Source organism: Staurois parvus, unplaced genomic scaffold, assembly GCF_062004578.1.
Source record: "Staurois parvus isolate SC_StPar_1 unplaced genomic scaffold, SC_StPar_1.0 ptg000225l, whole genome shotgun sequence".
NCBI classification, from domain to species: Eukaryota; Metazoa; Chordata; class Amphibia; order Anura; family Ranidae; genus Staurois; species Staurois parvus.
In genome coordinates this window covers 2,534,955-2,553,467 of record NW_028318021.1, presented here as the reverse complement: position 1 = coordinate 2,553,467, position 18,513 = coordinate 2,534,955, and the positions used below count along the sequence as shown (strand labels likewise).

The window sequence follows — 18,513 nt, the reverse complement described above, 5'->3', positions numbered from 1 at the left end:
AAGGACCAAAATGTGGCCGGATGCAGCAGAGCCCATTTGAATTTTAATCCATGTGTGGTCACTGTGGTTGACCTACCGATGTCACAAAATGGACGTCTGTCCCATTCAACTTTGATTCAGCAGGGATTATGTCCACTTCTGTTCAGCCGCCCTGTTGGATAAGACATTCGCTCTTTGCCTCAGGCAATAGGCTGCAGTGCTGATCTGTGTATTCTTACAACAGGGAGGTTGTCCCACTGTCAGAATACAATAGTGCAGAAGGAAGGATTCTTCCATCCATATTGAATGTGTGGATGGGTGAATCGGCTTAGTTTTTTTGTTGAACCCGCTGGTTAAAAGGGGGGGGTGAATGGCCAGCTTAACTGATCCCACCACTTGTATGTGTAAATTCTAGCCTAAGCTTAAGAGCTCTGCAAACAAACCCAATGAAGCAGATAAAGAGTTTGAAAACATTTGAAAACTACACAAGGACCAGACCAATTCAAGCAGCTCACCTGAAGCATACCAACTGGTTCTCAGGCTCAGATTTCTTACGCCATGCAAGCCATCGAAAGCGGAGGTATTTGACCTTATTGAACCAAATTTTGACAGTGAGATCAGACCTGAAGTGACAACCTTGACAAGCAAAGTGCATGAACACCGGTTAGGCTCACAGATTTCTCAGATTCTCAAGTCAGAAGTCTTTGGTGAGAGGTATAGCAACACACATCAATAAATCCTTTTCCAGCAGCACTCAAAAAGATTTATGCAAGCGTTGGCATGGTTGAAAAAAAGTTATGCCGTCTGCCAGATTTCTTGCAAGCAGAAATGGTAATTATCAAAACGTGTCCAACAAGAGATGTTTTTGGAAGAGATAAAGGCTTTGTTGAAGGCCGAAAAAAAAAAAAAAAAATCACTGCTCAAATGTTTGAATCCAGTAATTTATAAAGATTGACTAATCAGAGTAGGAGGGTGCTTGTATAATGCAAACATGGCTGAGAACGAGAAACACCCTCTTGTAATTCCAGCCAACCATCACATAGCCACTCTCGGTCTTACTCACCGAGTATTATTTATTACTAGTTTATAAAGGGTAAATTCACCTTTTAATGCACGTAAAACAAAATGTGCATTTCGTTTTTGTTTCTGAAGCCTGTAAAGCATTGCACCAGCGATCAGCAGATCACTGGTGCCATGCAAGTCTCCCCCTGACCTGTCAGTATATCTGCTTGCTCTTACATCCCATACAGGGCAGCAGATACATACTGATGGGAAGGCTCAATGAACTAGCACGGTGCTGTGCAACACCCTGCAAAGGCTGCTGGGACTTGTAGTTTTTCCATTCACAGAGGAGTAGTTTTCCCATTCACAGCCAGGAAGTACTGCACTATATGTATATTGGTGTACATAGATTTTATATTATGCAATGTATTAGAGTATATACAGTCAGGTCCATATATATTTGGACACAGGTACAATTTTAGATTTTTTCAGGTATTTACCAAAACATATTCAAGCTATAGTTATATAATGGATATGGGCTGAAAGTGCACACTCTACGGTTTAATTTGAAGGTATGTACATCCAAATTGGAGGAAGGGTAAATGAATTACAACTCTTAAGAGTAGCCATCCCCCCTTTTTCAAGGGACCAAAAGTAATTGGACAGTTGAATCAAAAGCTGTTTCATGGCCAGGTGTGGGCTACTCCATTATTTCTTCATCAATTAAGCAGGTAAAAGGTCTGGAGTTGATTCTGTGGTATTTGCAATCTATTGCTGTGAACCTACATCATGCGTTCAAAGGAGATGTCCATGTAAGTGAAAAAGGCCATTGTAAGGATTCAAAAACAAAACAAATCCATCAGAGAAATCGCAGCAACATTATTAGGAGTGTTCAAATCAACAGTCTGGTACATTCTGAGGAAAGAAGAACGCACTGGTGAGCTCAGCAACATAAAAAGGCATGGCCGTCCACGGAAGACAACAGCGGTGGAAGATCGCAGGATACTCTCTATGGTAAAGAAAAACCCATTCACAACATGCAGACAAATGAAGGACACACTGCAGGAGGTGGGCGTATAATTGTCAAAGTCTACAACCAAGAGAATACTTCACGAGAGCAAATACAGAGGGTTCACCACAAGGTGCAAACCATTCATAAGCCTGAAGAATAGAAAAGCCAGATTAGACTTTGCCAAAAAAAATCTAAAAAAATCCAGACCAGTTCTGGAAAATCGTTCTTTGGATGGCACACAACATCCTCTGTAAAACATGGTGGAGGCAGTGTGATGGCATGGGCATGCATGGCTTCCAGTGACACTGGGTCATTGGTGTTTATCGATGATGTGATAGAAGACAGAAGCAGCCGGATGAATTCTGCAGGGTTTAGAGATATACTGTCAGCCCAGATCCAGCCAAATGCAGCAAAGTTGATTGGACAGCGCTTCACAGTACAGATGGACAATGATCCAAAACACACTGCAAAAGCAACCCAGGAGCTTTTGAAGGAAAAGAAGTGGAATATTCTGCGATGGCTGAGTCAATCACCTGGCTTCAACCCAATTGAGCATGCATTTCACTTGCTGAAGGCAAAACTAAAGGCAGAAAGACCCCCAAAGAACAACTGAAGACAGCTGCTGCTAGAGCCTGGCAAAACATCAGAAAGGAGGAAACAGTCTTTGGTAATGTCCATGGGTTCCAGACTTCAGGCAGTCATTGCCAGTAAAGGATTCTCAACAAAATATTAAAAATGAACATTTTATTTATGATTATATTCATTTGTGCAATTATGTTTGTTCCCTTGAAAAAAGGGGGGGATGGCTACTCTTAAGAGCTGTAATTCCTAAATCCTTCCTCCAAATTAAACCCGAGAGTGTGCACTTTCAATCCATATCCATTATAGAACTACAGCTTGGATAAGTTTTGGTAAATACCTGAAGAAAAAAAAAACAAAAAAAAAAAAAACAACTGAAATTGTGCCTGTGTCCAAATATATATGGACTTAACTGTAGGTTGTATTATACAGGGTATATTATGGTATATAGATCGTATTGTACAGGATATATGATGTATTGTACTGTAGATTATGGGATGTGGGCCTTTCATCTCCCCGATATCCTGCAGACAGTGCAGCAGTCCTGACTGTAATATTTGGGATATTCTGGGATGTATTGAATATATAATGTAAATTATGGGTTATATTATAGAATCTCACATCTCAGACATCCTGCATACACTCCAGCACAGCCAAGTTCTATTATGAGATGCCTTGCCTTTCTTATGTCCTGAAGACACTGTAGCACAGCCTGGTTGTATTATGGGATATATTTTATATAATGTAAACATTATAAACTGTATTTCTTTTTCCTTTTTATTATTTTTATATAACAGACAGTTTATAACTTGACAACAGGTTATATATTATAGGATTTCTCACCTCTCAGACATCCTGCAAACATTCCAGCATAGCCAGGTTGTATTATATGGGATGTATTATGGTATATACTGTAGATGCAGTATACAGTGCAGGATGTGTATTGCATATAATTATTATTATTATACAGTATTTATAAAGCGCCAATAGTTCACTCAGCGCTGTACATTACAAAGGGGGACAGAACATGTGACAGAACAATACCAATACAATGCAAAACATGAGGGGATCAAGGGCCCCGCTCTTTCGAGCTTACAATCTAGAAGGGATGGGATAGTGGTACAGGAGGAGATAGCTGTGGGGGATGGAGTGGTAGGAAGAGTGGAGGAGGTCAGCAAGTTAGCAGGGGGTGAGGTAGGCTTCCCTGAAGAGATGGGTTTTCAGGGTGCGCCTAAAGGAGAGGAGAGTAGGTGATAATCTGATGGGTTGGGGCAGGGAGTTCCAGAGGATGGGTGACACCCTGGAGAAGTCCTGGAGGCGGGCATGGGAGGAGGAGACCAGGGAACTAGAGAGAAGGAGGTCTTGTGAGGAGCGGAGTGTGCGTGCTGGGCGGTACTTCGATATTAGGTCAGTGATGTAGTTCAGGGCAGTATGGTGGACAGCTTTGTACGTCAGTATTAGGATTTTAAATTTGATCCGTTGCGCAATCGGAAGCCAGTGGAGGGATTGGCAGAGGGGGGTGGCGGAAATGGAGCGGTTGGAAAGGTGAATGAGTCTGGCAGCCGTATTCAGGATCGACTGAAGCGGGGATAGCCAGCGGTGAGGCAGGCCAGTGAGGAGGGAGTTGCAGTAGTCGAGTCGTGATATGATGAGGGAGTGGATGAGCTGTTTAGTGGTTTCTGGGGTTAGGAACGTGCGGATTGTGGCGATGTTGCGGAGGTGGAGTCTGCACGAGTTTGTTAAAGATTGGACTTGGGGCTGGAAGGATAGGTTGGAGTCCAGAATGACACCAAGTACTCTGGCCTGCAGAGCGGGTTTGATATTGGCCTTGTTGGATGTGATGTAGAAGTTAATGGGGGGGTGGGGTTCGGGCTGGGGGGAAGACAAGGAGCTCGGTTTTGGAGAGATTCAGTTTAAGGAAGTGGAGCGACATCCAATCTGATATGTCGCTCAGTAGGTGTGTGATTTGGGCAGAGACCGAGGGGGTGAGGTGGGGGGTTGAGAGATAGATTTGTGTGTCGTCGGCATAGAGGTGGTAGTTGAAGCCGTGAGAGTGTATGAGTTGGCCAAGGGAGGAGGTGTAGATGGAGAAGAGAAGGGGCCCAAGGACAGAGCCTTGAGGGACCCCAACAGAGAGGGGGAGTGAGGGGGAGGTGGTAGCATTATAGGTAACACTGAAAGAGCGTTGTGACAGGTAGGATGAGAGCCAGGAGAGAGCAGAATCTCTGAGGCCGAGGGAGTGTAGTATTTTGAGGAGGAGGGGGTGGTCAACTGTGTCGAAGGCCGCAGAGAGGTCAAGGAGTAGGAGCACTGAATAGTGGCCATTAGCTTTGGCGGTTAGAAGGTCGTTGGAGAGTTTGAGTAAGGCGGTTTCGGTGGAGTGTAGGGGGCGGAAGCCAGACTGTAGGGGATCGAGGAGGTTGTTGTCGTTGAGGTGAGAGCATAGGCGGGTGAAGACGAGACGCTGGAGGAGTTTAGATGTAAGTGGGAGCAGGGAGATGGGTCTGAGGTTGTTCGGGTCATTGGGGTCCAGGGAGGGCTTTTTAAGTATGGGGGTGATGTGTGCATGCTTCAGTGGGGAGGGGAAAGTGCCGGAGGAGAGGGAGAGATTAAAGATGTGGGTGAGGGAGCGTAGGATGGAGGGGGAGGGAGGTCGTAGGAATTGTGAGGGGATAGGGTCGAGGGGGCAGGTGGTGAGGCGGGCATACGAGAGGATCTTGGAGACTTCCTCGATGGTAGTAAGGTCAAAGGTGTGGAGTGTTGGGGGAGCTTCAGTATGAGGAATGTAGGGTGGGGTGGGAGTGGAGGTCAGAGCAGTGGTGGGGCCGTGGGAGAGGGGTGATGAGGGGGTAGCTGAGTGAGGGGGAACGGGGTTGGAGGGAGTTTGAGCAGTGACAAAGTCCCTGCGGGTAATGTCGAGGGGGAGGGGGGATGAGGGGGTAGCTGTGTGAGAGGGGACGGGTTGAGAGGGCGTGTGAGTTGCGGCAATGTCCTTGCGAATTGTGTCAATCTTGTTTTTGAAGTGATTGGCAATCTCAAGGGCGGTGAGTGAGGTGCTGGGTGGAGGTGGGGGTGGAGAGAGTAGAGAGTTGAAGGTGGAGAAGAGTCGGCGAGGATTGGAGGAGAGGGCCTTGATGAGGGTCAGGAAGTAGGCTTGTTTGGCTGCGTGGAGGGAGGAGGTGTAGGTGCGGAAGGCAGATTTGTAGCAGGTGAAAGCTTGTTGGGATTTTGTTTTGCGCCATATTCGCTCCAGGGCACGACTGCGTCGTTTGAGGGTTTTGGTGTGATCAGTCTGCCAGGGCTGGAGCGGTCAGAGTCTGATGTTGCGTGTGGTTAAAGGCGCTAGTGAGTCAAGGGCTGCTGACAGCGCGTTGTTGTAGGCAGTCATAGCCAAGTCGGGGCAGGACAGGGGGAGGATGCGGTCGTGGAGTTGATCAGCTGCAGAGTGGAGGGAGGCAGGGTTAAGGTTGCGGAGGTTTCGGCTGGTAGTAGTGTGACATTTGGAGGGTAGGTGTTGAAGGACGAGGAGATAGAGAAGGTGATCAGGTTGTGGTCAGAGAGAGGGAAGGGGGTGTTAGTGAGGTTGTGGGGAGCGCAGCGGTTGGAGAAGACAAGATCAAGGATATTACCGTCGGAGTGGGTGGTGGATTGTATGCACTGTGCAAGTGCAAAGGAGGAGGTTAAGTGGAGGAGACGGGCTGTGTCCGGGTTGTCAAGGTTGACAGGGATGTTGAAATCCCCAAGAATGATGGTGGGTAGCTCAGAGGAGAGGAAGAAGGGTAGCCAGGAGGAGAAGTCTTCCAGGAAGCGGGGTATGGATCCAGGAGGCCGGTATATCACAGCAATCTTCAGGGGGGTTGGGGAGAATAGTCGGACGCAGTGGGCCTCGAAGGAGGAGAAGGATAGGGAGGATAATGGGATGTCTCACCTCTTGGACATACGGCAGGTGCTCCAGCACAGCCAGGTTGTTGGTCCAGGCTCTCTTCAGGCACAAGAGGCTGATGTCCTGCTCCTCAATCAGACAGAGACCGGGTAGTCTGCAGGCTAGAGAGGCGTGGACAGCAGCAGTGTCGTTCCGGGGATCCTTGGCTCGAGCCCCCCAGAACAGCAGTCAGGCCCACCATCAGGCAGCACAGGAGCCATAAACATCCTCAGGCCACCATCCTAGAGATAACCAGGAGCATTTCTGTCATCACGGCAGCCAGCCACTGCCCTCATCCACAAGGCAGCCATGGCATCCCATCAGTGTTCACCTCACGGAGACTCCATACAATGTCACAGAGGGAGCGTGTCTTTGAAGAATAAAATTTGTATTGTTTTGTATGAGGCAGGCGAGGGTCAGAGCCTCTGTCAGGGTTATTTTATTTCTGTGTGCCACTGGGCAGATTGTACCACACTTCCTGTCCAAGAGATGAAACTGGAAGCGAGAGGAAATCTCCTCATAGACAGGTGTCCCAGATCCCTTTTATGCTGAGATAAACACAGCCGCCTACAGAACCCACATGAGGTGTTTGGCCCGTCCTCTCCTGGTGGTTGTCCTGAAACAGTTTCCATCTACTAAACATAAATAAAATAATAAAAAAAAATCCCATACTGTGGGTTCTCCGTGGGAACCCAAAAACACTAAACAATTTTCACTTTGGCCACAATAGTGAATGCAGCTTTTTGTGGACAGCGGGCACCATGGTGAATCTGTCAGTCTGTCCTCATTATTCCCATCGATAGATTTTCACCTTCTTTTCTGTCAGGGTGGCCAGCAAGCTGGTCTGGTTCACCTTCATGGGGCAAATGTCCAACACCGGCTCGTCGGCTTGTAGTTTCTGGATGAGGCTGCCACTCCTGGAATGCCAAAGCTGGAATGGAGAAGAGACAAATTCTGGGGTTTGTAGGTGTTCAGAAGTTTTATGAATCTAAGGCTTGTACAATTCTAATAGCTGCTTCATATCACATGGAGAACCCCCAGTAGAGATCAACTTCCCAGAGTCCTTTCCCCACTTGTAAAATTAACTACCTTATCAAATTCTGGCTCACAGGTCATTGGTCATTCTGAGCCCACAGGGCACACAGCCTACCTAATCCAACTCTACAACATAGACCCCTGGTGCCCACCCTACGGCCCTCACACCACAACAGTCAGATGTCGTGTATTCCCTGCCTAAGGTCCTACTCAAACTTGGGCATCACAGCACCTGAAGTGTCTAAAAAGAAGAGCTTAAATCCAAAAGTGAAAGAAGCTGTACTACTGTGTATTCCTTGCGGTCATCAAACTTTATTCCATAGAGAAACAAATGCCATGCACCAAACCCTGCTTCTCCAACACAGAGGGGCTTAATTCTGAACCTCCAAGAATAAGCTTCTCCCTGGGTGAGCACAGGAAGAGCAGGGTCTACTGGATGTTGTTGCTTGTAATGCATGGTTCCCTATATGATAAAGTATATTGAAAAAGTAAGAAATTAGCAGTGGTACAGATTCTTTCAGTTTATGAAGTTGGGATGAGGATGTGCCCCCTGTGGTCTTGGCACCCACAAGTGGAGGTGGTGGTTTGATTTTACTCTAAGTGGTACCTCTTCCTACTGCATACAGGAAGAGATGAAGTGTTCCTAACTATAGTTCTGCACAGGGACGGACTGACAACTCATGGGGCCCCCGGGCAATAGGGGATCATGGGGCCCCTGTGTCCTTGCCCACACTCAAAAAAGCCTATAAAAAAAAAGAAAGAAGGTACCAGGGGCATGTCATGGGGCCCCCTACTGACCCCGGGCCCTCGGGCAGTGCCCAAGTGCTCAAATGGTCAGTCCGCCCCTGGTTCTGCATCTTGTGACTTCAGGAAAGCCTTGAACACCACAGCCTTTTCTCCACTAATAAAGATGTTACTATTGCACAGTATGTAAACTACAAGAACAGATATTCCCATGGGGAGGGGAAGAGGATGTGTGTGTACACTCTGCTTATACCTGCAACACATGAGCAGCCTCCACCTACAACACACCTGTCACACAATATGTGAGTCTTCCCTAGCGTTACATATACTAAATGCAGATCTGCACAGTGGCACTTTGTAGATATCATGGGCCATCTATGAGGACTCTTGTATGTAGTAAGTTGCATGTAACTAGGACGATGACTGTACAGCATTTCTTACCATGGCCGAGTTGGAGGATTCGTCTCCAGCACACACTAGTATACCGTCATTTTTGTCTGGAATCGGGAATATGGCATTCTTGGTTAGATGTTTACAGGTGTTCCCCATGTTGAAGGTCTGTACTGGGGAACAAGAACATTTGTACCTATCTGCAGAGTCTGCCAGGCGGTTGCTGGTGAATTTCATCATCACAGAGCGCATGTAGTTATGGGTCTGATCTGTCAACAGAACATGTACAGGTCACAGAGGATATAAAAAAAAACAAAAAAAAAAAAACAACAAACTGTTTTCTCCCAATCATACACCCAACAATTTACTCTTTCCTAAAACGGGCCATACACACTCTACAACCGGATTGTACAGCCTTCTTTAGATCTACCAACAAGAAGTACAAAGTCTTGTCTGATTGTCTTGACATGTAGTGCATGGTTTTGGTAGGTCCACATTTTATATACATTTGGTAAATTTTATGTTATTGAAAGTGAAAGTAAAAGAAAATCCCAAATTTTGGGTTGACACCTGAACAGTAATTTTTGGGAAATCTTCCAATGGGGGACACTAGTTTTGGCCATCCTGGTTACACCACGAAATTTCCTCACTTTCAAGGGATTTTCTTTCACTTCCTGTTTTGGAGATAGGACAGGAAGTGAAGGGATATCTCCCCAATGGGACCCAGTTGGCAAAACAAAATCCTGAGAAGGGTTATAACCCTCCCTTACTCTATCCAAAATGAAAAAAAAAAAAAAAAAAAAAAAAAGATTTCCCTTTAGTTACACTTCAAAGTGTTACTAAACCCACAACAGTACAATCAGTCTGTATATGCAGTAAGGCATGCTTGTTATACTCACTGTGGTACCTAAGGGATTAATCCTCTGCATTGTGTAAAAAGAATGTTTGACTTCTCTGATTCTCCCCTTCTTCCATCTATCTCTTGATACAACTGAGGCTCTGGGGCAAGCAGCACATGCTCAGTTTGCTGTGTATTGCTAGAGTTTTTTTTTTTCCTTGGAGAGTGCATTTGATCAGCACAGGGCCAATCAGCACTTTCCAGAGGTCTGGGGTTCTGCATCCTCCTACAGGAAAATGAAAACGCCTCCTACAAGCTTTAACCAGTGCTCTACTGAACACTGATAGAAGTCACAAAACTACTAACTACTGATGTCCTGGTAAAGGTATTTAGCAGTTTATATTTACTATAATAATTGCATTTCCATGTTGTGTGTACTGTGGGAGACCAGACATAGTGAATGCAGGGTTTGGTAACTCTTTACCGAAGGTTGTGCAATCAGACTGTAAGGTGAAGGGCCAGCTTTAGACAGCCAAAGGTCCTTCACAACCTGAAAAATACCAGATAGGGGTAACACTTCTAAGACCAAAAGAAGAGCATATGGAATACTCAGTGGTTAGCCACAAGTCCTGAAGCTGAACCTCTTGCTGACAACATAATGCATATGTGTGGCAGGGCCTTAATGCCCACATGTGGCACATATGTCCATGGGGACTAAGGTTTATTTGCCGAGAGCATACTCACTGTATGCTCTAATGTAGTGACCAAGATGCCACAGGTACCATTCTCTATTTATAATCAGGAGCCTCTAGGACAGGCGCCTGATCACATGAACACTGTGATAGCCAATCACAGTCATCAACGGGATGGGGAAGTCTCATCTCCAAGCATAAAAAAAGGGCCGCTGGAATGCAACAGGAATGGTTAAATATAAAGAATATTATTCTGGTATATTTCCAGCATGACGATAATTCCTTGGTTGACTATTTCCATTTTCTTTGTCTGAAGTTTATTTGACATAATTGCATTATCCAAAGAATGTAAAATTTAAAGGTGTCAGTAAAACACCCAATTTTGGGGGGTCATTGGCTCTTACAGAGTGCTCAACATTTCTTTCACTGCTATATTTATGGAAAGTAAATACCTGCTTGATCCTGTCATTTCACTCTCCCTCCCTATTCAGAGTGGCAACACTATTGAATTCAATGCTCCATCTTCAGCATTTCCACTCTCATTGGGCTACTTCAGTTTTCCCCTGGGCGTACTCTGCTCTAAGCCAAAGCATTAGAGGAAAGAACATTTCTTCAGCATACCTTTAGATGTGCATGTTCCACCCTGCTGGCCACTGACTGTCGCAGAAATTAGCTGTAAAATCCATTGCAAAAGTATGCCTAGTAAAGTTTAATCAGGCGACTGATCAGCAGATTGCACAGTTAAAGTCTGGGCATGCATGGCTAAGAGGATACAATTTCATATAATGCTTAGACTCAAAACTTCATCAAAACGCTGAACTATCAGTGCAAAGTTACATCACATGACCGCAGGATAAGAGATTTAAACAAACAAACAAAAAAGTACCAGAGCTTTGTGAAATTACGCAATTTATGTTCAGTTATTGTTGGGATCATATTTAACAATCTTTTGCAGTAGGTAATTCTAACTAGCTTACATGCACTTTCACAAGCAGTGCAGTAAAGAAAGAAGAAATGCAACTGAAAATGTATCTGTCATTAGCCAAGAGCTGCAAGTCCTTTGCATGAAACAAACAGCTAGTTTAGAAATTGGTAAAGTGCCCTAGATTTAGCAAGATAGAAAGGTTAGTCAGGTGCTACACTGAAATGGTCATTTATTCACCTGGCCGGTAGGTGACCAGGCACTGCCGTGTGCTGCTCTCTATCTGGATATCAGTACATCCCCCGGACTCCAGGGGCAGCAAGTGTGGCGTGTACTTGGCATCCTTCATCTCCCAAAAGTACGCTCCTCTCAGGCTCCCCGCCAGCACTCCTCCGCAAGGGAAGACCTCCGAGGCAGCACGAGGCATGTAGGAGAGAGAAATCAATGGAGATCTGGAGGGAGACAAGACAGATTGAAGATTACAGGTAAGGCAGAACCTGCAAGTCTATACGCAAGATCATTTTCATGTCAAATTCTTTACCCCTCATGACGGAGGTGAAACAAATCCTAACACAGTGGCACAGATTTCCAATTTTGACAAGTGTAAGTAAATCTGTACATATCATCACAGCTACCTAAAGTATCCAGGTGGATTATACCATGTGTTTTCAGGACAAACTGGGATTTCATTTGATGGTAGAGTAATGGATATCTCCTGTTTTTATTTTAGTTTTTTAAATCAAAAAAGAAAAAAAAAAAAAACTTGCATTAAATAGTAAAAACATTTTTAAAATGTAGCGGTACATTTCATATTATTACTATAACTTGCCTCCAAAGCACAATACCAAGAAGCAGGGAAACCCAAACTTCATAAGCATATAGATGCAGAGTTACTGTAAAAAGTAGAAAAAGATTACAGCATATACATCCACAAATAATATAAAAGTTCCCAAAAGTATTGCCAAAAGCATAGCAGCCAGCCAAATCCTCCTTGGGAAAGGGGTCATTTTGTACTCTGACATGTTGGGTCATAGGACGTCATTACACAGCTGACTGCTATGCTTTGGGTCACCGTTTGTGTTATTTGAAGATGTGTATACTGTAAGGATTCATGCACTAACTGCATTTATTCTACTGAAAATCATCCACTTTGTATACATCTTTGACTTGCACACACTATTTGCATTATTGAATTGAATTGAATTGTGTGTACTCTTCCTCCTTAGTATTGTTGTGTTCTAAGATATGGTGCATTACCATTCCCTGACTTAGCACTACATTGTGCCAATGGCAGCCTATCCTGTGCTGAATAGAGGCCTCCACTGTGTCAGGTAACAATGCATTCACTGAGCTGTAGCCCAGACTCAATTTTCTAGTTGCCAGCACATCTATGTTTGTAGAAACAGACTATTATGAAAATAGCTACATGGCCAACAGTCTATGTATTAGAATTTTTTTTACAAACATATTTGATATGCGACAGGTCCTCTTTAATATTGCCCGCAGGAGGGCTAATGGTAGAAAATAAACTACCTACCCAGCGCCCAGAACTATATGTTCCGGGCGTTGTGCGATAGGAATCCAACATCCCTGTGTTACTTTATTGCTGCAATACAGGTTCTTTTTAATGCACTCACCGAGGGCCTCGAGGGCTCAGTTGCTCCACGTATTTGCTCATGTTCCTCAGGTCATACACCAGCATCACACCACTAATCAGACCTGCATAAATATAGTTGAAGTCATCAGAGCACCAGCAGCAGCTCCATAACGGCTGCTCGGCATTGCAGGTCTGCACCACGGTGTTTGTCAGAAGGCTGCAAAAGGGACAGACAATGTCAGGAGGGTTTCGGCTCCCACTGTGCTCTTCTCAAACAATACATTCCCCACAATTCAGCCCCAACCCTTTATTATTTATTGTTAACAGTAGCCTTGTCAATCATGTCCAACAGCGATATACTAGCTACTCAGTCCCAGATCAAGGCTAAAAAATAAATGCATGTCAGTGAGGAAAATCTGCAACTATCTCTGGAACGAAGACAGAAGAGACTCCAATCTGCTGGGGCTGCCTTCCCACTTATATGCAGGAACATGCAGCACTCACCTGGTCAGTTTTACTGTGCAATCCATAGCAGCGGAGAGGAGAAGGCCATCAGAGCGCGAGTTGAAGGCTAGTCCACGGATCTGTTTGGAATGGATGGGAATGTATTGGGAGCTCTCCATATTGCCCACATCTAGCTTCTTCACACCACACCCTGGAAAAAGTCAGAAAATTTATAAAAGGGAGAAATATGGGAGGGAACTGGGAGATTTGCAGGGGAGTAATGAGAGAGAGAGCACGAGCTGGGAGGTTTACAGAACAACAATGAGAGAGAAAGTCAGATTTACAGGGGGGGGGGAGAGAGAGAGAGAGAGAAATGATAGCACCATGGACTTAAAGTGTATTTTAAGCAGCCCATTTTATTTGTCTACCTGCATTTCATTATTATCTATTATTTGGCTGTTACAAAGAAAATATGTATTACATTCATATAGAGAAGGCCCCTTCTAAGCGCAGTCTATTGAAAGAACAATTACCAAATGAGATAAAAACCAGTTAGTGACCGGAAAGTCTTTATAGAGAGAGGACCACTGGTGTGCAGTACTTAGCAGGAAGCAGAGGCTGCATATGTAATACATCAATATGGATGCCCCATTTATATATACACATTTCCAAATAGAAACCATAAGCATTCTCATTGACTATATATTTTGCATTGTTGCTTGGCTGAAAGCCCTCAACCCATTGCTTTCGCATCTTGGGGGAAAGTATGTGGCCTCCTCCCAAAATGTAATACAGTTGTATAGTGACAGATGACATGCACATCTACAGACTTTTTCCCTTTAAGGGGTCAATGACTTACCAGTGAGGACAACGGGGCGGCGGGAGGATTCTTGTGACACCATGAGGCAGCCCAGCAACTCACTGTAGGCCATGACGTGGCAGCTCTCCGTCTGAATGATAGCCTTCTGAAAGTTGTACTTGTGCTGACTTGGAATGTAGTTGTGACTTGATCTGGTGCCATACTGGGCAATCAACATGTTTAGTTCCTTATAGAAAAAAAAAAAGTCAGTTACACGGGCACCAGACAAGAGCGTGGGGGGGTTAGCAAGCAACACAGACAGTAGACAGAGCACGGGAGAGTGACAAAGAGAGAGCTAGGGGGGAGTGGCACGGGCACCAGACATGAGCAGGGGGACAGGCACCAGACATGAGCAGGAGGACAGACACCAGACATGAAATGGATGTCAGGTTACACCCATCACAGGAAAATCTAATGTACTTTAGGGTACACACAGCATTACAAAGAAGCAAGCAGTGCCTTATATATGTAATACGCCTTTCACTCCCCACACAGGCACATATATTATTGCAAACTATACATGGAAATAAAAGTTATGCTACTTCTGCAGCTAGTCTCGCAATTCAACTTCCTTAACCACCTCGCGCCCGCCATATAGTGTAATGACAGGTGCAAGGTGGTTCTCTTGCTCTGGGAGGACGTCATATGATGTCGTCCCATTCTAACAGCGCATGCACGGCTCCGGGAGCGTGCAGCGCGGCGATCGGTGGTGCTCTTTGTCCCTCGGACACAACGGATCACCGATCAACGAAAAGAGCCGAAGATGTCAGCTCAGTCATGTGATCAGCTGTGTCCAATCACAGCTGATCACATGTAAATAGGCCTCACACTGACAGCTCAAGAGGAGAGGAGATCCGGTAATCGGCATTCCTCGGAGGGGATATGTGCACTGATCATCAGGGCACTGATGATCAGTGTGCCCTGATGATCAGTATAGCCCCAGAAGTGCCACCTGCCAGTGCCCATCAATGCCACCTACCAGTGCCCATCAATGCCACATATCAGTGCCTACCAGTGCACAGCAATGCCACATATCAGTGCCCATCTGAGCTGCCTTTCAGTGTCACCTATCAGTGCCACCTATCAATGCCAGTCAGTGCCACCTATCAGTGCTGCCAGTCAGTGCCGCATATCAGTGTGCATCAGTGCCATCTAACAATGACCATCAGTGCCACCTAACAGTGCCGCCAATCAGTGCCATATATGAGTGCTGCCTCTCAGTGCCAATCAGTAATGCCTGTCAATGCCCATCAGTGCCACCTACTAGTGCCTCCTCATCAGTGCCCATCAATGCCACCTATCGGTGCCCATCAGTGCAGCCTATCAGTGCCCATCAGTGCAGCCTCATTGTGCACATCAGTGAAGGAGAAAAATCACTTATTTACAAAATTTTATAACAAAAACTAAGAAAAAAACTTTTTTTCAAAATGTTCAGTTGTTTTTGGTTTGTTTAGCAAAAAATAAAAAACCCAGAGGTGATTAAATAGCACCAAAAGAAAGCTCTGTCTCAAAAAATGATAAAAATTTCATATGGGTACAGTGTTGCATGACAGCGCAATTGTCATTCAAAGTGCGACAGCGCTGAAAGCTGAAATTAGCCTGGGCAGGAAGGGGGTAGAAGTGCCCTGTAGGCAAATGGTTAAAGACTGACAGCTGCTAGTTAGCAAAATGAACAGATGTCTGAAAGTTACTGGTCTGTAAACTGTCATAAGTAAGCCTCTCAATAATTTTGACAAATGTTTCACCCGACCACAAATATGTGGGGCATTTCAGACATACAGGAAGTGATGGTTCCAAGTGTGTAAACTGATAAAATAAGTCTTCTAATATCTGCACAGTTTAAAGATGCAGTTTAATCTGCTTATATTTGTCCTTCCCTGGTCAACCCCCCCAACATGCTAATGATGATTTTAAATAAAAACCTTTTCATTTTATTACATATTTTATTTCATACTCATTGATGTTATCACTAGGCCTCTGTGTTTCTCTGTGCAATGCTAAAAAACCACAGCTGGTGGGAGGGGCCAGCGGGGTGCTGTACATAGCTTTCTGAAAACGTCATAGCACCCTGCCTCAGTACTCCTCTAAGCAGCAGTGAGCAGAGAACCCACACTTAGAGCTTCGGATCAAGACAAGTAAACACTACAGATAGCTGGGCTCTGTTCACATTCAATGACTGAGGTATACAACCACTTTAAGAAGAATACACAGGACCAACAGATTTGTTATCCCAAAATAAAATTTTAATATTCTAGGAAACTTTGTATCAGCTATTGATGCTCCTATTTTCGATCTTCGAGAAATACAATGTGAATAGGACCTGTTACAACTCATCTCAGAGGTTTTTGACGCACAATGGTCTCTCAGTCACCTGTTGGGCTGGGAATTCCCATGAAGTCTCAGGATCTGTATGAAATTCCGTTGGATCTACAGATCAAAAAGATAACAAGATCAATCAATGTGACAACCTGCAAAGACAGTTGGAGTTAACTGGAGATAACAGAGTCTGGACCTACTGAGGGATGAGAGACACCTTGGCAACATCTCCCAAGAGGCCACACCACCTTCCCAATGGGACATCCGATCATAAACAGGCCATCCTTTACATGCAGTATTCTGCAACATCACCAATGTGAAACACCTACTGCATTTCTACACGTGCTCGTCTGCCCTTTAAGCTTCCTTCCTGTCCAGGCCATTTTTCAGTGCTGTAATACTTTCACCAGCAATGACTTTGCCATACAACACTGTACCCAAACAAATTTGATAGCAAGGGGTGAAAGGTTAAACTTTATTTGTACCTGCTGCTGTGATTGGTACAGTGCTCAGGAACTAATGAATGATTCATTAATTCTCCTGTACTACAATGGAGGAAGGGGGCGGGCCCACAGATGTAAACAATACATGGTTTACATCTGTGATGACGATGATTGGTCCCCAAGGTCAGAGAATGGTTCATTTCATGGGCATTAATGGGTGGCATGGCTGCCCAACGGTGCTGTATCCAGTGCCATCCATAAATGGCACAGGTTAACAGCTTACGTGCCGCCCTATAGCAGAAATACTGCTACAGGGCGGCATGGATGCGCAATATATATATGTGATTGTGCATTTCCCTACCCTCGCTGCCATTGCTTCTTCAACTGTCAATCACCGGGTTCCAGCCGGAGATTCCCCACCGGCACCTGGCGATCACCGAGTATCACTGACGGGGGAGAGGTTTGTATGTAAACCATACAGATCTCTCCTCTGTCAGCTCTAGCACCCTGCTTTGTATTGCTCTGCATAGCAGACTCTTGAATATGATTAGGGCAGGATACTTCCTAATCCTTTGTGATTAAAATGCACCAGTAGGCCCAAGTCACACTGAATAATCCTGCTGTGTATGACCTGTTCTCCTTGTAATTTATAAAAGGGGTTTGTAAACTTGTAGCTTACACCAATGTACACTTGTTATACTATAGCTGCTACTGTCTGCTTGACTCCATGCACTTATATTTTTAATTATCTAAGTTTGTCCTAATCCTCGTTGGGATAATAGGAGCATAAAAAATAATAGTTCTATTTTGAGACATTTTTCAGAAAACCTCAGAAAATTCCACAGGGAGATTTGAACTCTCAACAAGTTAGGGAAATCCCCAGGCTGTTTGAAGGGCTGTAGCTAGAACAAGGAAGAATTAAAAGTTTGTTCTAACAAGTAGTGAAAGGCGACAGGGGTGGTACCTGTCAACCTAATCACTGGCCAGAGATTATCTCTGGGGAAAACCATCCAAGGTTGGGGAATTATTTCAGGGTCTGATATCCGTAAGAATGGATAACAGTATCACATCAAGGAGGGTGTCTAAGTGGTGATACCTACCAACTGACCTCAAAGGAAGAGATGATAGATAAATATGGACCCTGGGTAGCGAAATACAGTTTGGTCCATGTATATTTGAACACAGGCACAATTTTCATACTTTTGGCTCTGTATGCCACCAGAAAAAATTTAAAACAAAACAATCCAAGTGAAGTGAAGACTTTCAGCTTTAGTTCAAGGGGTTGAACATAAATATCAAGTACAAATTTTAGGAACTGCAGCCATTTTTATACACAGCCCCTCCATTTCAGGGGCTCAAATGTAATTAAAATGAACATTTTATTTATGATTATATTCATTTGTACATTTTGTTGAGAATCCTTTACTGGCAATGACTGCCTGAAGTCTAGAACCCATGGAGATTACCAAAGACTGGGTTTCCTCCTTTCTGATGTTGTGCCAGGCTCTAACTGCAGCTGTCTTCAGTTGTTCTTTGTTTGTGGGTCTTTCTACCTCTAGGTTTGCCTTCGGTAATTGAAATGCATGCTCAATTGGGTTGAGATCAGGTGATTGACTCGGCCATTGCAGAATATTCCACTTCTTTTCCGTCAAAAGCTCCTGGGTTGCTTTTGCAATTTGTTTTTGATCATTGTCCATCTGTTCTGTGAAGCACCGTCCAATCAACTTTGCTTCATTTGG

The 18,513-nt window shown here is 44.7% G+C and overlaps 1 protein-coding gene across 2 annotated transcripts in view; it reads right to left on the bottom strand.

The window, feature by feature from the left end:
• Nucleotides 1-18,513, bottom strand: part of LOC149460565 (E3 ubiquitin-protein ligase rfwd3.S-like) — a 33,486-nt gene that overhangs the window by 5,968 nt on the left and 9,005 nt on the right. The window contains exons 3-9 of one of the 2 annotated variants that reach the window (XR_016313042.1): nt 16,387-16,442; nt 14,016-14,202; nt 13,217-13,367; nt 12,753-12,929; nt 11,356-11,567; nt 8,715-8,932; nt 6,501-7,425 (exon numbers count right to left, since the gene is read on the bottom strand). Coding sequence is in view for 1 of the 2 variants with exons in the window: in XM_089679476.1 (XP_089535602.1) it covers nt 7,282-7,425; nt 8,715-8,932; nt 11,356-11,567; nt 12,753-12,929; nt 13,217-13,367; nt 14,016-14,202; nt 16,387-16,442 (1,145 nt within the window). In the remaining variant the exon portion in view is untranslated. Of the gene's footprint in view, nt 1-3,335; nt 7,426-8,714; nt 8,933-11,355; nt 11,568-12,752; nt 12,930-13,216; nt 13,368-14,015; nt 14,203-16,386; nt 16,443-18,513 lie in introns of those variants that run through there. The other variant, XM_089679476.1, reaches the window with a different exon arrangement.